At 33.7% G+C, this 25,645-nt stretch overlaps 1 protein-coding gene across 1 annotated transcript; it reads right to left on the bottom strand.

Moving 5' to 3' along the window:
- On the bottom strand, positions 1-20,558 carry LOC141539479 (SLAM family member 7-like). Its single transcript, XM_074262330.1, has 7 exons — positions 20,474-20,558; positions 10,091-10,435; positions 8,576-8,842; positions 8,225-8,341; positions 5,403-5,506; positions 2,028-2,093; positions 1-965 (listed from the first exon to the last, which is right to left on the bottom strand). The coding sequence occupies exons 1-7, from the start codon at positions 20,520-20,522 to the stop codon at positions 912-914; spliced, it is 1,002 nt and encodes a 333-aa protein (XP_074118431.1). The 5' UTR covers positions 20,523-20,558; the 3' UTR covers positions 1-911.
- Between the last annotated feature and the right edge of the window lie 5,087 nt (positions 20,559-25,645).

The raw sequence follows: 25,645 nt of genomic DNA, 5'->3' as shown, positions 1-25,645 counted from the left end.
TTTTTATATTTATTTTTTTAAACTGAGTTTTAGATTCTTTCCCTTTCTCCCTAGCCCTAGCCCCCCATTAAGAAGGCAAATGTAAAGCAATAAAACACTTCTATAAAAATCAATGTTGCAAAAGAAAATATAAATTCTTTACCCCAAAAAACTCTCAAGAAAAATAAGGTTTTTTTTTTTTAAAAGAGGTTTAAAAAAGATTTATGTTTCAATTTGTATTCAGACATAATCTTCTTCTTTTTCTTGGTATGGATAGAACAAGAATAAAGACTTTTGATTATCCTGACTCTGGCGGGATTCTGGGAAGACAGGGTCCCAACACTGCAGTTCATTCCATCATCCTCCAAATGATGGTCATCTCCTCAGTTTCCAATTCTTTGCCCTGAGAAAAGAGCTTCTATAAATATTTTGGACTGGAAAAATGTCTCATTCTGATGTTGTCTCGGCTCTGTGACTCCAGAGTTAGATTTGAAATATTATTTTATTTTGGTGGTGAATTGAATCTTTTTTTAAATTTCAATAATATTTTATCTTTTACAATTACATGTTAAGATAGTATTCAACATTCACTCTTATAATTTTGAGTTCCAATTTTTTTCTCCCTCCTTCTCTTACTTACTCCCTCCCCCAAACAGCAAGCAATGAGATGTTACTTTAAAACTGTTTAATGCTGAATGTTGAGAAATTAGTTCAGTGTTTTCTCTACTCTACCTTGGCTTTGCCTTGGCTTTGATTTTAAGGAATAAAGGATTCTTGCAATAGCTAAAGAGCTCCATGATTGCTAACTTGCCCACAAACTTTCTTCATTTAGATATATGCTTATAATTGTCTATGTTCTTCCAATGAGTCCCAAGTCTTCATTAACTGTTGGTAAAAAGGCTTAAGGCAGTTCAGGAAAGCTCTTTTGTTGTTTATTCTAATATCCCTGAAGATCTTGCATTCTTTTCAAGAACGTCATTATCCACCTGTAAAAAAAGATAGAAGCAGGGTGTTATCAAGCTCAAATAAGATAATGGATGTAAAATACTTTGAAAACATTAAAACACCACATAGATGGCAGTATTATTGCTACTAAACTCTATTTCCCAGGATTTCTGAGTGTAGATGACTTCATTCTTTGAGTTTTCTACTGACTTTCTGCAAAGTTTAAGCAATATTTTCAGAACAAAAGATGTGCTACTAGATGTTTAACAACCAGATTGGTGATAGAAGAACTGTATGCACACATACTTTTAATTTGCATTATTAAAAAGTTATTTAAGCCTAGACAACCAAGAACATGTATACACACATATATACACATGAATATATAGGTGTGTATTATGTATGTATATTACAAATATGTGTACATTCTACAGATGTGTGTGTGTACATGTATATGCCTGATTTGTAGCTGGATGATTTTAAGGCATAAATACTGACAACGAAAACTTAACTATAGTTCTATATGCTTATTAAAATTGGCTCTAGCACACTCTTGGCATAAACATATACATATATGGATCATCTTTTGGTATTTTCTCTATTCTTCCCTTTGCATTGAACAGGGCTTAACCATCATAGACACATAGGAAAATTATCTTATCTTTTAAAAATCTTCCAAACATAAGACTCCCCAGAAGCTGCAATCTTCTTCAGAAATTAAGGTTAATACATTGCTGATTAAATAATCCCAGGAGCCTGTCCTCCCTCTCTGTCTTTACTCATGGTGTTGCCTATTTTTAAAATGAGTGTTGATCCCTCAATTCACTTGTTAAATTTTTACTAAGTTTTTTAAAGTCCATTTCCAATGCAACTTCATCTATGAAGCCTTCCCTGAATTTTCTCAGTTGTTAACAGCTTCCCCTGTCCCAGAACAATTAGTGCTTTTTTTTTCTTTTTAGTACTTATCACCCTTCTACTAAAATATAATCTTCATGAAGACCATGTCTATGGTAATTGGCTATTCCTTAGAAAACTCCAAAAAAGACAATAAAGGCTTGAGGTAGAAAGAAGGAGAATAAAAATATTAAGGAAAAATTCCTTACCATTGTAGGATTCTTCAGAATGTCATAAACTGTACTGAGTGCTTCCAAATTCTTTTGGATGTTTTTCTGTAAAAAACAAAAATTCAAATACCATCATAAGTTTCCTGAGTCACAGAAACTCTGTCATAACTCAGAAATGTGTGAAGAAAGGGAACAAACTTTTATTAGCCACAAAGTGCTTTTACAGATATTATCTCAACCCTCACAACAACCTTGTGAGGGAAGTATTATAATTATCCCTATTTCACAGTTAAGGCAACTGAAACAAACAGGTATGACTTGCCCAAAGTCATATAGCTAGGATGTGTGTGAGGCTGGATTTGAACTTAGGTCTTCCTGATGGCAAACCTAGAGCTCTATCCACCATATCATTTAGCTGCTGCAGAAAAGGATGAAAACAGGTAAATATCGATAAGAGATCTATATATTCATATACATGGGGAATACAAGGGGAAGATAATCAAAGAGAGGACATATTGGGTGGAAAGTGGTCAATAGCAAAACACTTTTGAGAAAGCTTCTTTTGACTTTAAGAAAACATTAAGGAACATTATAGGGTTGTCAAGGACCACCATCTTATTTTTTCTGAAACTTCTCTAAAAAATTAGAAAAAGAAGTAATGTAACTTAATGAACACATGAGAAAAAAGTTGTAAAAGATAAACAAAACAAAACAAAAAATCACATATATCATAGAAGTTAATAAATGACATCATAAAAGTTAGAGTTCCCATGCAATGTCCACAACTCTACTAGGATCCATGTACTAGGTAAACCAGCACACCAAATATAAGTAAATTCTTAAGATTGTGCTTCTGGGTCAAGATTCTGGAGTCCTTACTTAGTTCCTCCATGGTGGAAAAGAATTAAAAATTATCGTATGAGGAATACATGGAAGATAATACATACCTAACAAACATAACTATAAATTTGATTATATTAAGCAATCCAAAATACTAAGAAAATTGTCCAATGAATAAAAAACTAAAAACAAAGAATTTTATCTAGACAAAAAAAATCTAAAAAAAGAATACATACAGAATAAAAAGAAGCTGATGGAAGAAAATGTATTAAGCATTAATTTTTTTTTTAAAAGTAGGAATAACAATCATACTATCAGACAAAGCAAATTGAAAATCAGTGATACCTAAAGAGATAAATATGAAACTGCATCATATTTTAAGACATTTAGGCAATGAAATAGAATATTAACATTATATATATGTGAACCAAATGGCATATAAAATAAATTCATAAAGGGTTAACTAACTTACTAGATGATAATAGTAATATGAAAAATTTAGGAGATTGAAGCTGGATAAATCTAACAAGAATAACAAAAAATAAAGTACAAAACTGAGCAAACTGTTAGGGAAGTTAGATACAAAAGATTGCCTTCTGAATGGGAATATCAAAGAAAAAATATTTCCTAGCACCATATCTTTATAAAATGTGCCATATGATAGGGATCATAAAATTATAAGTAAATATAAAAGAGGAGTTATTAAATACATCCTTTGCATATTACAACAACATATTGATGTGATAATGATTAATATGGAGATATATGCCTAAAAAGAGATTTGATTATGATATTATAAAGAACAAGTATATTGAGGAACATACCATAAAAGCATTCTTTGGGAAAAATTATCTATCTGAAAACAAATTTTAACGCAATAGAAGATTTAGGAACAGCTCATATATTTATAACTAGGAAATCAACAAACAAATCTAAAATTAGCTTATTAAAGATAAAATCTTGAAATTTAGAAGAAATTAATAAAATTGAAAACAAAAGTATCGATGATAAAGAAAAAGATCTCTTTTGAAAAGTTTAACAAAATCAATAAGTTTAAAAAAGAAAAAGGAAAATAAAATAACCAAAATAAAAAAACAAAGAAAGGTAAGATCCAAACTAAGAGATAAGAAACATCACCACTTCTTATTATTTGAAAATCTATAATTGTATTCTAGGAAACCTGAAAATTTCAAATTTATTTTAAAACATGGAATGCATAAATTAGCAAAATAGAAAGTAAAAATCTTTTAAAAGTATTTTTCTTAATTTTATTAAATTTTCACCTAGGATATACTATAAGATATTTAATATGTATGGGAATGCCTGCCATCTAGGGAAGGGGGTGGAGGGAAGGAGGGGAAAAACTTGGAACAGAAGGGAGTACAAGGGATAATGTAAAAAAAATTACCTATGCATATGTACTGTCAAAGAAAATGCTATAATTATAAAAAATTAATAAAAAACAAAATAAAATATAAAAAAATTTATTAAATTTTTCCAATTACATGTAAAATTTTTTAAACAACCACTTAAAATTTTTTTGAGTTCCTTATTTTCTCTCTCCCTCCTTGAGAAGGCAGACAACTTGATATAGACACATATCAAATAAAGCAATAAAAATAAAGTTTAGAAAAGGTATGCTTTGATATTACTCTGCATTCAAAGCTCATCAGTTCTCTCTTTAGTATGTATAGCATTTTTCATTATAGGTCCTTTGGAAGTATTTTACATCATCACTTTGATCAGAGTAGCTGTGTCTTTCGCATTTGATTGACCTTATAATATTGCTATTACTGTGTACAATGTTCTGTATACAATGTTATTCTGCTTCTGCTCATTCACTTTGCATGAGTTCATAGAAGTCTTTTCATGTTTTTCTGAAACCAACTTGCTCATCATTTCTTAGTAAGATAATAGTATTCTATCACAATCACACACCACAACTTGTCAACCATTATCCAATTGATAGGCATCCCCTCAATTTTCAATTCTTTGCCACAACTAAAAATCTGTTATAAATATTTTTTGTACAAAGAAATCTTTTTTTCCCTTTGCTTTGGGAAACAGACCTAATAATGGTATTGCTAAGTTAAAGGACATACATAATTTTATAGTCTATTGAGTGTAGTTACAAATTCTTTTCCTCAACAATTGAAAAAGTTCACAACTCTGCCAACAATGTAGTGGTGTCTCAATTTTTCCACATCACCTCTAGCATCTGTCATTTCCCTTTTCTATATCATTAACCAATCTGGTATTGGAAGTGGTATTTCAGAGTTATGCTCTATATCCTGGTAAGCTAAAAATGGATAGATAACCAAAATGATATGGTTTTTGGTAACTAGAGCTCGGATGGAGAGAAAGATGCTGGTTATGTGGGGAGTGGAAGATTTCAGTAATGTCATTTGGGGGATGAGGAGATAGCATTAGACACATCAGAAGACAGTTTACATGATACTTCACACCCCCATCCCCTTGTAAATGATTTAATACTTGTCAAATTTCAGCCTCACATGAACAAAAATTTCACATGGGAGAGAACTAAGCTCTGGGGAAGAATGAGAAAGAACTTACTTTAGTATGTGAAACTGTAGCATACTCTGTGAGTTCTATAGCCGCAGTACTTAGATTAGGAATTGAGTCACAAGTAGTACACTTCTGGTCTCCTGAATCTGCCTCTGCAACCCAGTGAGGAATGACAAGTTTAGAATTTATGGTATCAATCCATTTGTCATGTCCCTGTGTACCACATTTGCAGACAGCGTCATGAATATAGTCTTTATATATTACCAGGAATAAATCACCTCATTTATTAATATATATTAATATATTGTAGAAAGCTGCATCACTTGTCAGCCCCCATAGCTATCCTCAGGGTAAATCCTTTGACCATCTGAGACATCATAGAGAGCCAAAAGATACTTCCTCACTAGAATATTTTCTAGAGGATTTTCCAGTGAAGCAATTTTAAAAAGAAAGTCATTAGGAGGCAAAACAATAATAGGATAAAGGAAGAGAAGGAAAAGGAAGGAGGATGGAAGGAGAAAGGGGATGGAGAGAAAGAGAGAGACACACACAGAGACAGACAAAGAAGGAGGGAGATAAAGATAGAGAAGTTTTACTGCTGTTGTCATAGGATTCTCTGGAAAGAAAATTATATTGGAGGATTGTTCTTTATGGAGAAAACCTGTAAAGAGGGAGAAAATGGATAGTCATGGATGTGCTAAAGCCAGCTCAACAACTTTCTGCAAAGACAATTGTTAAAATTTTCAGTGTAATCATTTATATCTTAGTAATCAACATATATTACAAATTAAGGCTTGATTTTTGAAAGCTTATTAAACATTTACCAATATACCAAACAAAAGGTGTTGGATTCTGACAGAGTTAAAAGAATGGGAAATGATCCTGGGGGAAAAATAAAATATAGGGTTGCTATTCAGCTTTCTTCATGAGATATAAAAGCAGGATACTTTTGTTATTTCCCTATCTATCTATCTATCTATCTATCTATCTATCTATCTATCTATCTACGTATAGATAGATGATAGATAGATAGATAGATAGATATACACTCTTCAGCAATGAAACCAAATCAGTGTAATTACAATAAAAAAACATCCTCTGAAAAATATAAGGAATTGGCTATGGGGAGAACCTCCTGTCAGGTATAGGACCACAGAATTAGGATACTAAGTTTGAGAGCCATCTGAGTCTTAATTTTGCTGGCCTCCATGAGGTAAGACACTTACGTAGAACCACCAAATCTCAGTGTGATTCATAGTTCAATTTTAACTTGTAAGACTGCTCTATTAAAGCATCCCAGAGTGCTTGACTTTGAGGGGTTTAATATAATTATTTTGGATATACCATAGATCAGGCACAGACAGCTACCACAAAACCAATTTATAGATGAAATAAAGTTGGAAGGACTAGCTAATATATTGGATAACAATTGGAATCTAAAAAGATCTTGTCAAGGTGCAATATTAACCAGATTCAAATAAGATGAAATTAAAAAGGGATAAATGTAAAAGTTTTTCATACAATTATAAAACTCCCAATTTCACGGGTATAAAATGGAGAAACTATGTTTGGACAGTCATCTGTCTGAAAAACATTAGTAGATTTTAATGAACTTAAAGCTAAATATGAGCTGAATATGATATAGCTGCTGAAAAAAAGCCAATGGAATCTTACGCTGCATTGAGACATACAGTCTTATTTTCTTTCCCTGTCTCAATTACTTGTACCCATTCTCTCCAAATTAATTTGTATTTACCTGATCTGTGATTTGTGTTTACTTATCTAATTAAATGTTGTCACATGTAGACATTACTGTTGCAATAGATTGTAAACTCCATGAGGGTGAGAATATTTTCCATCTTGTCATTATATATTCAGGACAAAATAAAAACATGCTGTTCTTTGGGATTATTTGAATAGTTCTTATGATGGCATCAATCGTGGCCAAACCATCACGTGATGCTTTCTCCCATGTAGTTCCTGGCATTTTTGCTTAATAAATGTTTGATGAATAAGTGACTGAATGAATGATGTCAAGGTCTAGAGAGATGATAATTCTCTTGTACCCTAATCAAAACCACAGCAGAAGTTTTGTATTCAGTTTTCATTGTTATATTTTAGGAAGGACCTTTTAAGTAATGTCTTAATAGAAATATATGGTGAAAGACTGTAGGAATATGATACAGAAATGTTTGTGGAAAGAAATAGAGAAGTTAAGCCTCTAAGAAAAAAAAGACATGCATCTATCTTTAAGTATTTGAAGGCTTCATAAAAGAGGAATTGTACTTGTTCTGTGTTGCCCCAGAGAATAGAATGAGGAGCAATGAATGGATGAAAATTACCAAGTAGCAAGTTTGGGCCTGATATAATCAAGAAAAAGCTTAGAGCCCAAAGTAGAGTAGACTTCTTTAGATAAGAGTGAGTCCCTTCTTACTAAAGGTCTTCAAGTAATAATGGATGTCCCACGTGTTTTAGAGATCAATGTTGTATAGCTTTGAATTGAAATTGGTTATCTCTTTTAACACAGAGATTCTATGTTAAGAAAATATACTTACAGAATACTTTCATCTTTTTTTTTGTTTTTTTTTCTTTTCCATGGTTTTCCCCCCTTTTGTTCTACTTTTTCTTGCACAATATAAATATGGAAATATGTTTAAAAGAATTGTACATATTTAATTTTTATCAAATTACTTGCTATTTTGGGGAGAGGAAAAATTTGGAGCACAAAATCTTACAAAAATGAATGTTGAAAACTATCTTTTGCATTTGGAAACACATGACTATCTTATGTATTTGGAAAAAAATAAAATGATATTGAAAATTAAAAAAATAAAAGAACATGTGCTTTAATCTTTCAGAAAAGTTCAAACCTTTTTTTTTCTTTCTCTGAATATGCCAGAAAGTCAGTCCCAAGATAAATAAAATAACTGAGATGGTAGATATCACAAGGCACAGGACTGTGATGTAGCTTTTGTCATGTTCAAAACCTTAAAAAAGAAAATACAAAAAAGCAAAGTCAATGGGAGTAATTTGAACCATGCACAATGAAAAAATTGTTTTGATCAATTAAACTAGAAGAAACTAAGCACTGAAACAAGTGCTGTCCTCACATTTTCAGAAAAAAAAACACCTTGGTTAGTATCAAGGTTAAGAATAATTATAATTCAAATCTGGCAGGATTTCATGATCTCAGGCTTCTCAGAAGACAGTCAGAAATTTACCTTCACAGAGTTTACTGGCAAAAATAGTATAGGTGCTGTTGCTGACAGCGTTCTTGGCAGTACAAGTGTACTGGTCATGGTCACCAGGTTTCCATCTGATGTGGAGGATGTGTCCTTCACTGAATACATTAATTCTCTGTCCCAAAGGCATCCAGTTGTATGTAACATTTTCTCTTACTTGTTCCACAAAACATGTCACATTGATGAGACAGGTACCATTATCATTGATCCTAGGATCTGACATAATTTTTGGCTTTGTCAATCGTTCTGCATGAAGAGTAAAATACAATATATAGTGAAATATTTTGGTTATGCTCCTCCCCCTTTAAAGATAGTCAATGCTTTCCTTAGGCACTATAGATCAGAACCCTGGGTTTCAAAGTCTGCCCTAGAATATTAAAGAGAAGAAGAAATCAGTGACGGTAGACAGTTATCATTCAGTTCCAGTTGCTAACATTACTGAGACTACACACCTAAAGCCAAAAAGGGGGTGAAATGTTCAAGTCAGAAACACCTCCTTTTACACAAACAGAAATATGTAAGGAGAGTAACATGTCCTGGCTTCTCATGTCCCCTTTATGAGAGGTTAGAAACTGCTATTATATTTGTGGGACAGAGAGTAGACTTCCTCCTAATAAGCTTAAGATATTTCATGATGTGAGAAATCAGTTATCCTTAGCTATATACACTTGGAATTCTAATATGTTATTGATGAAAGGAACCTGAAGACTAACACCTCATCCAATTCAAAGATTCTCTCTATAACATCTCATCTAGCCTTTGTTTAAACACATTAAAACAGAGAGCCCACAACCTCATAAAGCAGTCCATTTCAATTTAAAACAACTCTAATTGTTAGAAAGTTCTTTTTAAACATTAAAATATTGTAACTTATAGGATCATAGTTATGGGGAAGGACTTTTTGTGGCTATCGCCTGATTTGACATATAGTAAATTGAGGCTCCAAAAGGTAAAGGCTCCAAAAGTAAAGGAACTGCCTAAAATTTCATGAATGTTTAGGGGCAGAATCAAGATTTAAACTAGGTTTAAATGGGGTTTTATCTGCTGTGCCACACCATTGGACCACCTCCTTTTTTTTTTTTTTTTTTTTTTTTTTTTTTAGGAGTATTGCAAGGTAATTGGTGTTAAGTGACTTGCCCAGGATCACACAGATAGTAAGTGTTAAATGTCTGAGGCCAGATTTTAATTTAGGTCCTCCTAATTAAGGGCTGGTGTTCTATCCACTGAGTGACCTAGCTGCCCCCATTGGACCAAGTTTTGCCTTCATTTGACATTTTTTCTACCTAAAGTCAACATATAGTAAAGGACCTTTATCATAGGATTTTGCATTTCTTCTAGGTATACACTCAAGCCAAATAATCTTTAAATTTAGCCTGTACTCTGAAGTGCTGAAAGAAAGCAGCTTTCACCAAAATCAAGCAGAAATATTCTGCATATTCAATTTTTGGATGTTTCTGTGTTTGAAAAGTGATTGAGGTAAAACTTAATGCTGACCATGGATGAAGAGGTTGAACAACTTTCTAATGGGGTCAGGGATGTTTGCTATAGTTATTTCTGCGGTGTAGAAGCCAGCATCCTCCATCTTCAGGTGACTGATCCGTGGACTATAGGTATTGTTTTCATTGAGGAAATTCACTCTCTCCTTATAATAAGGATTTATCATTACTTTGGGTGGTTTTCCTTCTTTTTCTATCATTAAGGTGGCAAGAGATCTTTGGGAATTCCAGGCAACATATGTGATTCGATTTTCTTTTGGAATTTTTAATGGGAGAATAACAGACTCCCCCAGAATTCCAGTCACGATTAATGGGACTGAGTCCTCTTCAGAAGCACTTGGCTCTGAAAACATAAAAGAAGATCACAGTTAATACATTTCCATTCATTCTTTCTTTCTCTATATCAAGCTAGAGCCCAGAAGAACTCCAGCTCCAGGAGCATTCTTTCAGAAATGGTCTCTTCTAAAGCTCTTTCTAAAGAAGTCTATTCTAAAGACTTCTTGTTTCTGGGCTTTTTCCATGAGCCACATAGAGTCTTTGTAAAAAGTACAACATAATCTCAGGAGTCTATTTTCCTGTCTTACCTCATATCTTGCTTAAGAACACAATACTTCTTGTAGAAAATATGGCAATTAACAGTAGTAAGATATTAGAGTAGCTTTGTGTATAATAAATATAAAGAGTCAACCTTTCAGGATCAGAATTCATGGTTTTGTTAAAAAAATATGCAGAAAATTGGAAAGCAGTCTGACAGAAACTCAATATTGACTAGTATCTTACACTATTTATCAAGATAAAGTTAAAACAGATACATGACCTCAACACAAAAGCAGATTGTTATAAGTAAATAAGAAAAACATGGAACAAATTAGCTATTATTATTTATTTATATGGGATATATTAGCTAGTTTTATGTATAAGAGAAGAATTTATAAATAAAGAAGAAATAAAGGGCATGGTGAAGTATAAAATAGATAACTTAAATTACATTAATATTAATAAGGTTTTGTACAAACAAAGCTAATGTAACTAAGAGTAGAAGGAAAAGAAAAAGTTGAGGAATGTGGAGTGGAGGGTGGAGGTGGGAAACTCCCTCAGCTTCCACCACCACTAAAGATTCTTTTGCTTTTTAAAGTATTTTTCCCTTTGTTCAGATATAAATACTCAAACAATTCTCTGTAGTGGTCAGAGTAGAGGATATGGACTCAGAATTTTGCTTCTTTGCCAATGGCAAACCATTTCAGTATCTTTCCCAAGAAATTCCCAAATGGAGTCATGAGGAGTTGGACGTATTTACAGTGACTGAACAACAACAAAAATGACTCATGGTAATGGGGTGCATGTGGTGCAGCTTTGAGGAGAAATGTAGCATCAGGAGATCTGTTGATCTTAGAATGCTTCTGTTCTAACAATGTTTGTCAATAATCCTAAAGGTTTTTGGCTTTAGGATACTATAGTATAGTCCTACAAACATTGCTGAATGTTAGGTAAACAATCTGTTAAATTAGTGATAACAAAGTTCTTGAGACAATAGTGAATGGACCACCCCTCAAATCTACCTGTAACTCATAAAAGTAGCAAATAAGTAACACAAAGTTCCTGATCTCTATAACTTTTCCTAGAAATTTATCTTCTTGCTCCTGGTACTTTGTTAAATTCTTTTGGAACTTAGCCCACTTCAATTGGCATTACAAGTATAATAAATTTTGCCCCTTGACTTGGAGATGGATTCAAGCCTGCAAATTCTTTTGAGATACCTCATGACACTAATCTACAACTCTAATCTTTTGGGGTTCCTTTGAACCTCAGCAACGGCAGGAATAATACATAAAGCTGTTTCCAGTGAGATGGAATCATAGAATGTCAAAGGTATAAGGGATCTCCACAGTCTAATCTAGCAGAAAAAAAGATTAAATCTATAAGGTAACCAACAAATCTCTAATCAAGAGCTCTAATCAAGGAAAATTAGAACTGATACCTAACTTTCATATCATATTTGACCATTGAGGCAGCAAGATAATATAGTGGTTAGAGTGTCAGGCTAACAGTCAGGATTCAACCTGAATTAAAACACTGCCTCAGGTATCTACTAGATGGCTTATTTGCTTAACCTCAGTTTGTCTCAGTTTACCCATATGTAAAACAGAGATAATAATAGCACCTACCTCCAGGGTTATTGTGAGGATCAAATAAGATTTATTAATGCTTAGCACCATGCCTGGCAATATGTAAATGCTAGTTATTATACTGTTATGTTATGCTGTGTTGTGTTGTGTTATGCTGTTATGTTATATGATATTATATAATATGTTTCTTCTTTCTTGGATGATACAAACAATTGTTTAACAAGTATTTTTTGATGTTATCTCCACAATTCTCACATCTCTTCCTTTTCTACCTTAATTCAGACCCTCACCAACTGTTATAATTAATAAAAATAAAGTACTATGCTTTCATGTTGTTCCTCTTTTCATTTTCTGAAAAGAATAGTTTCTTTGAAAAAAGTAATTACCTCTTTATTAATAATCAATATCAATTAGCAATTGCCAAGACAATACTGAGTAGCAGACTGACTATATCTACAGCTACAGTTATCTCTTTGGGTAATAGGCTCTTTATAGGAAAAGAAGCTATCTTCCTCCAATCTCCAAGGCAAAGAGGACTGCATTAATTAGGAACTGAAAGATCTCTATTCTAGATCTAGTTCCCATGGAGCAGTTATGTCTCCAAAAACACTATTTTATCTCAAAAAGATAAAATGAAATGACATTTGCTTATTTTTCCAAAGAGGATGTTGGGATCATCAATCTATATCTGAAAATTGTAACTTGAAAAGTTATTTAGTTCAACCTCTTAGTATTATGAAGAAAATTGAACCAAGAAATATCCAAGATCAATACAGATCAAAGTAGAACAGGCACTTAAATATTAGTCCTAGGTAACATAGTGGACAGTGCCAGGCTTATAGTCAGGAAGATTTGAATTTAAATCCAGATTAAGCCACTCACTTAACCTTATTTGCTTCAGTTTTCTCATCTATAAATGAGCTGGAGAAAGAAATGACAAAATACTCCAGTATCTTTGTTAAGAAACCCAAAAATGGAATCATGAAGAGTCAGCTATAACTGAACAAAAATGATGCTATTATTGATTTATTTTTGAAAAAAATAACCTCAAATGAAATCAAGAAATCAGACATGACTGAACAATAATAACAATAACTTCTGACATGAAAAAACACTCCTATCTTTTAAATAGATACCTATGATAAAATAAAAACTTCCTTTAGGTGTTGTAAGGCTCAGCTAATACAGAAAATGTGGGAGACCAATCCAAATCCAATATATTTTTATGAATATAGAAGCCTTTCCCTTGAAAAATTGAATTCAGCTTTTCAGAATAGCTGAAAATGAGAAATTGAAGCTCTTATAAATCTTTCTCATTAAATTATAATATCTATCCTTCAAAAAACTCTTTTATCACATGGAGAGGGTGAGTTGGAGTAAGAGTTGGAGCAAGAAGGGAAAAAAATTGCCCCACACAGATGAATTCCACTATAATAAAAGAAGTTATGTGCAAGAGGTGACAACAGGCAAAGAACTTTAATCAGTCTTTCAGTAAATAAACACTTATCAGTCACCAGCTATGTTCTAGGTACTGTGTTAAGTGTTAAGAATACAAATAAGAGCAAAAACAGTCCTTGCTCATGAGGAGTTCACAGTCTAACAGGCGAGAGAGCAAGCAAACAAATATTAGCTTAATTGTCTCTTCTACGTCCATATGTACTGAAACACACTTAGAAAGGTTTCACACAAGAACAGAAATGGGCAAATTTCCATCTGTCTAAGGTAATAGAAGTGAGAACTCCTGACTTGCATACATAAGCCCCCCTCTTCCTCTCTCTGGTTTCACATATACACATTTGCTTACCACTTCCCTCTCACACCTGAAAATGTAGGAACAGTTTGGTAGTTTTCTAGTGCCTCCAGATTAAGGGGAACTAAATGGAAGCAGAGTCAAATCATAATAGAACTTGGAAAGGGATAAACCAGTCAGCCTCCAGGTACCGTGCTTCCTTTCAGCTGTATCTTGACGACTACCATATAGCTTTTTTAGCTGGCAAATTTGCATATATATTGTATAAATATTTCTCTAGGGTTCAGTGAAAGACTTATGATATGTGAGTATTGTATTGGGTAAACTGAAGTATTAAGCAGAAGGGCTGGAGTTTCTCACCCCACCATATGTCTTTTCTCATTTTAGTCAACAAGCATTAAGAGCTGAGGGAATTATGGGAACTGAGTGAATCACATTGACTTCTTGTGACTTAATTCTGAAATAGTATATTTTGGGAAAGCAACAGGATTAGACTTTTCTCTAAAAACTATATACTTATGTATATAATTGACTATATTACAGGCACTATGCTATTGAGGATACAAAAGAGTCAAAAGATAGTTCCTATTTTCAGAAAACTCATAATCTAATGAGGGAGAAAATTAGTCAACAAATATGTTTGATCTATGTAGAAAATAAACAAGTCTATATAGGATAAATAGGACATAATTAAGAGAAGGAAGGCATTAGAATTAAGAGAGATTGAGAAAAGTTTTTTGTAGAAGGTGAGACATTAGCTGAGACTTGAAGGAATCCAAGGATGCTACTAAGTGGAAATGAAGAGGGAGAGAATTCCAGGAATGGGAGACAGCCAGAGAAAATGACCAGAACTGATAGGTAATGTCTTGTACAGTTACTTTATGGTAAAGCTATTATTCTCTAGACCTTCTATTTATGCAAACATATACCATTCTGAGCATGCATGGTTAAAAATTCTATTCCCCTCATCTTGAGCAGAATTGTCAACCACACGAAACTGGTCTCCTCACTGGCCTTTGAATATGTTCTAGTATAAAGAGCACACTATATTTCAAATACCACATCTAACATTTGCTTAGTTGTATGACGATGAAAGGATATGTAAAAATGTAAAAAAAAATGTGACAGGATGTCAGTGTATTCATATTCAAATGATATAAGATGGAAAGAGATTCATGTAGGAGATGCCAAGGCATCTGTTTCCTAAAGAAGATGTCAGTCTAATTTGTGGGTGGGAACAGCCTCTTTGGATTTGTAGTAAGAACTGTCTGCATCTTTAAATCTACCTGAAGGAGACTTAGGCATTCTCTCTTTGTGTGGGAATCAGTATTTTTTTTAATATGTAGGTCCTTTCCCCTTTTTTATTAAAGCTTTTTATTTTCAAAACATATGCATGGATAATTTTTCAACATTGCCCCTTACAAAACCTTGCATTCCAAATTTTTCCTTCCTTCTCCCATCCCTCCCTTAGGTGGCAATTTATTCAATATATGTTAAACATGATAAAATATATGTTAAATTCAATATATGCATATATATTTATACAATAATTTCTACACAAGAAAAATCAGATCAAAAAGGAAACAAATGAGAAAGAAAACAAAATGCAAGCAAACAACAACAAAAAGAGTGAAAATGCTATATTGTGATTGTGGGAATCAATATTGAAGGTCTTATTCATTCACAGCAAGGGTATCATGCTGTTAAGTTAAAACACCTTCTAAGTCTACTGGTCCTGGGAAATAGGCTTTAGGTTTTGATCTGTTTTGTGTGTCTCTTTTCAGTTATATGTACAGAATGTAGAGTCCCAGATCTGAGAGCTTGAGTCATGGGAACCTTGAAGTCCAAGATTCTAGGTTGGATGTTGAAGGTAAATCCAAAAGGGAAGCCCTGGGGAAACCAGAATTCTAGAATATAAGCCTGAAGATGAGTGGGAGGGGAGATATGATGCTTTAGACATGGATCTTGGTGGGCCTAATGAGCTTATGGCATAAAGAACTGAGTTAAACTGGGAACCTAACCCTCTCTCTTCTTAAGAGTGAGGACCATGTAGGGATGGTTATGTCTCCACATTTGGGGAAGGAGGATGAGATATTTGTATGTTCCTTCTTGTTATGCCTTTGTAGTGAATATTAATTGTACCTTTGTAAAAGTTAATCTGACAAGTAATTAAATGGAACTAGAGTGTTTGGACCCTTAATATTGGGGAAACATAGTTAGTGGGGACTTGGTCAATGCAAAGAGGAAAGACTACTCCCTCCAACCTTTGGGCACCTGAGATCTCTGAGGGGTAAGAGATGGAGTAGAAATGTGACACACTTGAACTTCAGGCAGTAGAGACCAGCCTAATCACTGTTTTATCTGGATGTAGTGAGAGACTTGAGACAGGAAAATCAATATCTGGACATGTAATACAGACTTGAAATGTCTAGAATTGCTAGCAGATAGGGATCTTTCCCTAATATTTCATTCTCTATTCTCAACTTCTCATCTGAGAAGTTTATCCTCAGGGTTCTTGGTTTGATGTGGATACATAGCAAACCCAAGAAGACAAAATGAGCATATGTAATTATAGTTAGGAATGGGAATTAAAAAAAAAGAATATTCTAGTTAGTATGAATTGAAAAAAATATTTATTCCCACAGAGCTTGAATTTAAGGAAAAGGATCCATCACATCCTGCTTGGGTATTTTCGCTTTACTTCATAGAACTGGTAGGTGGGCTGCATTGAAGTCTCAATATCTTGAGATTGACCACTGTCATTTGGACTTCTGTGGGAGAATTCTATGAAGCTGCTAGAGTAGGTTGCTAAATTTCAAGTTCTCTAGATTTCCACCCAAAATAGAACAAATTTGTGCCTCAGGGCCAACATAAACTGGTGAAAAATTCAAGACTTAAGGCAGAACTGGGATCCTCCCAGAAAAATCCAAGAAGATCTGAAGAAAGCCCCCAGGCCAGGGATTAACCAGTGGGAGATGCCTCCAAGTTGGCTCCACAGAAACTGTAAGTGGGGACCCCAGATTGAGCTGGGTTTAGCAGGAGCCTAAGCAAGAACCACAAAAACTTTCACCTCCTGTACTGCAAGCAGAGTGTAGGGGAGGGGAGACGTTGAGTCCCGGAAGACTGAGGAAACCTCTGCGGATTAGCAGCCTGAGGCCCAGCTGTGCTGCAGAGACAGGTAACTGGCTAAGAAGGAAATAGCATACCAGAGAAACTGCTGGTTTCAGGCACTCATAGGAGGGTTTGGGATTCTAGTCAGAGGGAAGAGCTGAAATGAAGCTGGAGGAACCATCCCCCCAGCCCACAATTAGAGGTGCTCACATGAATACCTCTTATTTTTTTAATATATTATTTTTTATTAATTTTATAATTATAAAATTTTTGACAGTATATATGCATGAGTAATTTTTTTTTATAACATTAACCCTTGTATTCATTTTTCCAGATTTTCCCCTCCCTCCCTCTACTCCTTCCCCTAGATGACAGGCAATCCCATACATTTTACATGTCTTACAGTATAACCTAGATATATGTGTGTAAATCCAATTTTCTTGTTGCAAGTTAAGTATTGGATTCCAAAGGGAATACCTCTTATTTTGAAAATAAAATTAACTAGAAAAGAAGAAAGAATCCAACATAGAAATTTATTATAGGAGCAGAGAAGACCTAGGTTGATCTTGAGAGGATAATGAAGTTAAAAAAAGCTTCTTCTATTCCAAAAGGTAAAGTAAAATGGCTCCCTGCTCAGAGAGAATTTAAAGAAGAACTGAAAAATAGAAGAATTTAAAAATTAAATGAAAGACAATGAGGAAAAATAAATAAAAAGCCATCTCCCAAAACCTTAAGATTATGGGAAAAACGTTAACCAACAAGAAAAGGAGATACAGAGTCTCAAAGATGAAAATAATTCTTTGAAAATTAGAATTGGGCAAGAGGAAGCCAGTGAAGCTATGAGAGATACAGAAATAACAAAATAAATCATAAAGAATTAAAAAATGGAACAGAATGTGAAATATCTTATAAGAAAAACAAGAAAACCAATGGATATGTAAGATTTTAGTTGAGGCAGCCAGGTAGCACAATAGCTAGAGAACTGTGTCTGGTATCAGGAAGGCTTGAGTTCAAATTTAGCCTCAGACATTTACTACCTGTATGATCTTCTACAAATCACTAAATCTTGTTTGCTTCAGTTTCTTAATTTGTAAAATGAGCTGGAGAAGGAAATGGCAAACCACTTCAATATCTCTGCCAAGAAAATTCGGAACGAGGTCATGAAGAATCAGACACAATTGAAAATGACTGAACAATAGCAGCAATAAATTTGAAGATTACCACTAAAAGGACTCCCTCACCTCCAGAGGCAACCCATTGCATTTTTGGTTAAGCTCTAATTCTTAGAAAGCTTTTTTGTTAGCAAGCCTACATTTATTTCTATGCAATTTCCATTCTGTTCTCCTGCATTGGACCTCTTGGACCAAATAGAACAAGCCTCATACATTCATTTATTCATTTTTTAAAAATAGCCCTTCCAATAGTTGAACACAACATATTTATTTTTATCTCTATTTCTATTTCATGTCCTTTTCCACTTTCTGATTATTAAGAATCACACTCTCACAATTTTCAAGTATCACTGACCTTGGGTCAACAATAACATTCTCCAGTTGAACCATTCAGTACCCAAGGAATATAGTTCATTTTGACCATGGGACTTGAAAATGGTAAAAATAACTAAATATTCTTTTATAATTTACTATCAGAATTGGATGCTTATTAGTCATTTTTAATATCCAATCCAAAGAGCCTTCTTCTTGACAAGAACAACAGTAAGAAAATAAAAATTGAATAATAATGTTTTCTTTCTGTTGTTAGTTATCATCATTATTGTTGTTTGATTGATAGGGTATTAAAGCAGGAATCTATAGGTTCAAATTCAACTTTATTTGCTTATTACTTATGAAATCCTGGATAGTTACTTAATCTCTCAAATTTGTTTCTTCCTCTGAAAATGGAGACATTCATAATACCCACTTCACAGGGGAACAAATAAGATAATATGTTGGTTGTAAAGCACCTGAGAACTTTAAATCATGATGTGAATGGTAACCTTTTTTATTACTATAGTCCAATCCATCCTTTGCAGTATTCCTATACCTTTTTTTTTCTCCTCTTTCCCCAATTTATGTAAAAAGAATCTACCTCATTTTATCTTCTCCATTTCTTTCTCTTTTCCTTTCTTTTTCTATCCTTTGTTGTTATTGTTCAGTTATTTCACTCCTTCAGGGTTTTCTTGGCAAAGATATTAGGAGTTATTTGCCATTTATTTCTTCAACTGATTTTACAGATGAGAGAAATAAGACAAATGGGATTAAGTGACTTTTCTAGGGTTACACAACTAGTAAATGAGACCAGATTTAAAGTCAGAAAGATGAGTCTTCCTGACTCCAGGACCAGCACCTATCCATTGTACTATTTGTTGTTGTTATTCATCCTTTGTTTTTTGAAGAAGACCAAAGACAAAATGAATACGTAATGTCATGATATTCAAGTGAATTTCTCAGTTAGCCTCAATTTCTCTTCCACAGTCAACAAAGTCCAGCAGCTCATCATTAGGATGACTGGTGACTTTACCATCTAGATGCCTTTTAACTACCCTTGGTTGTTTTTGTTATATTCAAATCACCTGCTCAAGATGAACTATATCCCCAAATACTGAATAAATTGGTGAATTTGAAAATTATAGAGAAAGGTAAAAAAACAAAACAAAACAAAAAAAGATTTAATTACTGTTATGAATTCATTCTTACTCTAAGCTCTTAACATACAGAGGATCTAAATTTGAGAATATCACAACTCATTCCATACCAGACAAACTCATATCCTTAAGTTTATGTCTACCTAATCCCCATTTCTCACCTATGGCTTTATGTGGCAGAGAAGACATAAAGCCAGTTTAGGGATTCACTCCATACATTTATGCCTATGAACATAAGACCAGGGGGACATTAAGAAGCCACTACTGCATCCATCCTACAACAGCCATTATCCTGTTCTTTCAGGCATCCTCTAAAGACGAATCAACTTTGGACAGAAAGCAGTCTTTGGATCCTCTGGACATAAGAGAAGTCGACTCTTGTCCTATGTCAAAATCAGAGTCTAGTCCAGTAGATTTAATAAAAGAATCATTTTCCATTCATGGGAAATTTCTTCTAAGTTATCCCCCAGAAATAGTTGAAGTCTACAATTATTCTATAGACCACAATTGTAACAAATGGCGAAATACCTTATAATAGGAACCAAAATGCAAAAAGATTTAAAGGAGATCCACAGAAGGCACAGACTGTTTTATTTTTGACTTGTATGCTCAACATTTAGCAGTGTTCCTGCATATAGCAAACACTTTATAATCTTGTTAAATTGAATTGAAGTGAAAAGCAGTTAACCCTTACTGCCTCTTTTCTGAGACAAGATAAAGACTGGATCCTGGTAAGCTATTTGGACTTACCGGTAAGTAGATAGAAGAAGAGGAACAATCTTTGGAGGAAACAGGCCATGTGTCTCGATTCAGGGCTCTGTGACACCTCAGCTTTAGAGAGAGATTCACTTCTTTGAAATTACCAAGTAATTTTGTCATTTGGAGGAGGGCCTAATGAAGGCAGCAGCAGAAGGCCATGGAAGGCATAGGATGACAGAGAACATTCCCAGATTTCCTGATCCAGATTCCTTATCATATAGAAGAGACTTTTTCAAAAGAAATTTTTTGTTTGTTTTTGTTTATTTAGGGGTTTTTTTTGTTCATTAAATAAATATTGGGCCTTTGAATTCAACTGTTTCTGAAAACTGCTTACATATGTAGTCTGATTTCTTTTCTATTTCTTAACTAGTTCAAAATAATTTTAATGACTATGTTTACAATATAATTTGGACTTTTGGAATACCACTTTCCTTTCATTCCTATTAGTTTTTTTTTCATTATTTCCCTTGAGATTTTAGTCCTTTTCTGCTCAGTACAGAAAATGACACTTAATAGACACTTTAAAATAGTTTATTGATTATTTCACTGATTAATTCTTGCAATATCCAGAGATCCAAAAAAGCAAGACAATTTATCTGGTAACTCAAGACAAGGGTTCCATCTGCTGGCTAATGCAAATATAAAAGCATGAATAGCTAGTGGAGTCTAATGTTCGATCATGTTTGGTTACACACTTGTTCACTTTTGGTGACCAAATAAGGGCAGCTGCCTTTGCACAGAAGAAGAAATATACCTGTCCTTATTGTCCCTCTATTAGATTGCCTTATTAAATTAAAAAAAGTTCTGATTTGTCTAACTTTGTGTGAAAAATGTTTTATAATTGTATTCATATAGTTCCTAAATTTGTCTTTGCAGGAAGACACCCAAATATTTTATTTTGTCTAGTTATTTTAAGTGGAATTTACCTTTCTATCTCTTTCTGCTGGGCTTCATTATTAAATGCAGAAATGCTGTTGATTAATGTGGGTTTGTTTCATATCCCACAACTTTTCTAAAAATGTTGTCTCAAGAAGGTTTTGGGGTGATCCTCTGGGATTCTCTAAGTACACCATCATATCATCTGCAAAGGATGATAGTTTTGTTTCCTCATTGTCTATTTTTAATTCCTTTAATTTTTTATTCTTTTCTTATTGCTTAAGCCAATATTTTTAGTATAACATTGAATAATAGTTTTGAGAATGGGCATCTTTGTTTCACTCCAATCTTATTGCAAATGTATTTAGTGTCTTTTCATTATAAATAATGCTTACTGATGGTTTTAGATAGATACTTCCTATCATTTTAAGGAAAACTCTATTTATTTCTATGCTCTCCAGTATTTTTAATAGAAATGGGTGCTATATTTTGTCAAAAAGCTCTTTCTGCATATATTAAGATTATCATATAATTTGTTAGTTTGGTTATTGATTAATTGGTTAATTTTTGTGTACATGCCATATACTACTGAGAAAAGCTATATTCATTTCTACTACCATTCAATTTTCTCCAAAAGTTGATAGATCTAACTTTTCTAAAATTCTATTCACCTCATTAATTTCTTTCTTGTTTATTTTCTGGTTAGATTTATCTAATTCTGAAAGAGGGAGGTTGAGAGCTTCTAGTAGGATAGTTTTGCTGTCTATTCATTCTTGGAACTAATTTAACTTCTCCTCTAAGAATTTTGATGCTTTGCTACTTAGTGTATATATGTTTAAAACTGGTATTTCTTCATTATCTATAATACCCTTTAAAAAGATGTTTCTTTCTTATCTTTTAAAATTAAATCTATTTTTGCTTTTGCTTAATCTGAAATCAGGATCATTACCCCTGCCTTTTTTTTTTTTTTTTTTACTTCAGTTGAAGCATAATAGATTCTGCTCCAGCCTTTTACCTTTACTCTGTAAGTATATCTTTGCTTCAGATGTTTCTTGTAAACATCTGGTTTTTAATCCACACTGCTATCTGCTTCTGTTTTATGGAAGAGTTTGTCCTATCAAGTTAAAATTATAAGGTCAGTATTTCTGCATCATCTTGTTTTCTCCAAGTTATATTTTTCCTTTTAATATCATTACATTAAAGCCAACTTATAACTACACCCTCTAAGTATATCCCTTTTAACTGCCCTGAAAAAGAAATAATTCTTAAGAGTTACATGTATTTTCTTCCCATTTAGGGATGTAACCATTTTAACCTTTAAAAACACATTTTTTTTCATCCATTTATCTGTTTATGCTTTTCTTGAATTCTGTATTTGGAGATCAATTTTTTTTTGTTCAGCTCTGATCTTTTCAACAGAAATGATTGAAAATCCCTTATTTCATTGAATGCACATCTTTTCCCCTGAAAGATAATATAATTTTGCTGGATAGTTCATTCTTAGTTGTAGTCCAAGCTTCTTTGCCTTCCAGGATATCATATTCCAGGCTCTTTTATTCTTTAAAGTTGAAGCTGGGGGCAGCTAGGTGGAGCAGTGGATAGAGCATCAGCCTTGAATTCAGGAGGACCCGAGTTCAAATCTGGTCTCAGACACTTAACACTTCCTAGCTGTGTGACCTTGGGCAAGTCACTTAGCCCCAGCCTCAGGGGGGGTAAAAAAGTGGAAGCTGCCTGATTATGGTTCCTTGATATTTGAATTCTTTGTTTCCAGCCATTTGTAATATTTTTCCTTAATCTGATAATTCTGGAATTTAGCTACAATATTCCTTAGACCTTGGGGTCTCTTTCAGGAGGCAATTTGTGGATTCTTTCAATGACTATTTTACCCTCTAATTCTAGGAATATTAAGTGTCTGAGACTGGATTTGAACTCAGGTCCTCCCTACTCTAGGACCTATGCCCTGTCCACTGTGCCATCTAGCTGTCCTTCATAGAATTTTTATTTCCATTTTGCCAATTCTATTTTTCAAGAAGTTTTTTTCTTCAGTATCTTTTTTCCATTTCATCAAATTTATTTTTCAAAAAGTTGTTTTCTTCAGTCAAGTTCTGTGCTTCCTTTTCCAATATGTTGACTTTCCCCCAAAAACTTTCATAACTGTATTACAATACTCTCATTTATTTTCTCCATTTTCCCTTCTATATTTCTTTTAAGCTCCTTTTTGAATTCTTCCAAGAGAGCCCTTTGATCTGGAGATCAGTTCATCCCCTTTTGAGGCTTCATCTGCAGGTTTTTTGCCTTTCCTGTCCTCTTCTGGTTTTGTGTTCTGATCTTCCTTGTGTTCATAGTAGCTCTCTATGGTCAAAGTTCTTTTTGCTTTTTGCTTATTTTTAAAGGTTGAAGTCTCTTCTTATGGCATAGGGGAGATTGTCCCAAACTTCTTCTGCAGGGTGACAAGGACTTTTCACTGACTGTGCTGGGGCCTACTATCAGCTTCCCTATTGCACTGAGTATCTGACCAAGTCCTGACCGTCCTTTCCTGAAGTCTTTGCAAGATATCTTTTTTTCTTTATTTTTTTATTATAGCTTTTTATTTACAAAACATATGCATGGGTAATTTTTTTTAACATTAACCTTTGCAAAATCTTCTGTTGCAAATTTTCCCCTCCTTCCCTTCCCTCCCTCCCTTAGATGGCAGGTAGTACAATATATGTTAAATATGTTGAAATATATGTTAAATCCAATATACGTATACACCTTTATACAGTTATCTTACTGCACAATAAAATCAGATTTAGAAAGAATGAGAGGGAAAACAAAATTGCAAGCAAACAATAACAAAAAGAGTGAAAATGCTATACTGTGGTCCACACTCAGTTCCTATAATCCTCTTTCCGGTGCAGATCGCTTTCTTCATTACTGAACAAGTGGAAATGGTTTGAATTAACTCATTGTTAAAGAGAGCCACATACATCAGAATTGATTGTTGTATAGTCTTATTGTTGCTGTGTATAATGATCTCCTGGTTCTGTTCATTTCACTTAGCATCAGTTCATGTAAGTCTCTCCAAGCCTCTCTGTAATCATCCTGTTGGTTGTTTCTTACAGAACAATAATATTCCATAACATTCATATACCACAATTTATTCAGCCATTCTCCAATTGATGGGCATCCATTCATTTTCCAGTTTCTTGCCACTATAAAAAGGGCTGCCACAAACATTTTTGCACATCCCTTTCCATCCTTTAAGATCTCTTTGATATATAAGCTCAGTAGTAATACTTCTGGGTCAAAGGGTATGCATAGTTTAATAACTTTTTGAGCATAGTTCTAAATTGCTCTGCAGAATGGTTGTATTCATTTACAGTTCCACCAATATCCAAGATATCTTAAGCTGGAAAATTATTACACTTTGAATGTTTGTGGGTTCTGTCACTCCAAAATCAGTTCAGAGGCTTGATCTAGTGTTGATTCTGAGGGAAGCCAGAAGAGCCCCCCCATCCTCACTCCCATCCCATCAAAAAGGATTTTAAAAAACAATATAAGAAAACTTGGGGGAAATGAGAGTAAGGCAAGAGAATCATGAAAAGAGTCAACAGCTTGATAAAGGAAATACAAAAATATTGGAAAAGATATGCAAAAATAACATATAGAAATAAAATTTTGACACAATTTGCCATAAGCCTTCATGACTGACAGTATCAAAAGCCTTGATCAGATCTATGAATATTGGATACAGACATCTGTTGTGTTTCTGGCATTTTCCCTGGAGTTGTTGGGTAGTAAACACCATTATCAACTGTTCCTCAGTTCATACTAGTTCTCAGGTAGACGATCTTTTTCTAGACTCCGGTCAACCTCCTAAGGACTCTGGCAAGAATCTTGCCATCAATGACCAAGAGAGAAATCTCCCTGTGATTGTCACAGAACAATCTATTCCTTTTTCCTTTATAAAGATGTTCAATGGAGGCATCCTTGAATTCCTGAGGCATAATTTCCCCTTGCCATATAATCTGAAAAATTTTAGTCAACTTTTATATGAGCAATGGACTTCCCACCTTGTAAACCTCAGCTGGAATAGAATCAGCATCCAGTGCTTTACCATGCAAAAATAGCCTAATAGCTTTCAAAGTCTCTTCTTCAGTTGGAACTTCAGGTAGGGAGTGATTGTAAACAGTCAAGAGCTTCAGCATTGATTAATGGTGGTTTGTTGAGAACACTATGGAACTATTCAGCCCACCTCTCTAGGATCATGTCCTTATCACTAATCAGTGTGGCACTATCAACACT

The sequence above is a fragment of the Sminthopsis crassicaudata genome, chromosome 4 (genome assembly GCF_048593235.1).
Source record: "Sminthopsis crassicaudata isolate SCR6 chromosome 4, ASM4859323v1, whole genome shotgun sequence".
Lineage (NCBI taxonomy): Eukaryota > Metazoa > Chordata > Mammalia > Dasyuromorphia > Dasyuridae > Sminthopsis > Sminthopsis crassicaudata.
This window is presented reverse-complemented; position numbering and strand designations above follow the sequence as displayed.

Excerpts from the sequence above, each read along its gene's own strand:
- LOC141539479 (XM_074262330.1), bottom strand. The coding sequence starts at position 20,522 with ATGGCCTGTTTCCTCCAAAGATTGTTCCTCTTCTTCTATCTACTTACC. Across the intron at positions 5,507-8,224 it reads TCAGAGAAAGAAAAAAAAAG|AGGCAGATTCAGGAGACCAG; the intron begins GTTTGAACTTTT and ends ACTGGGTTGCAG. Across the intron at positions 2,094-5,402 it reads CTACAGTTTCACATACTAAA|AAAAACATCCAAAAGAATTT; the intron begins GTAAGTTCTTTC and ends TGTTTTTTACAG.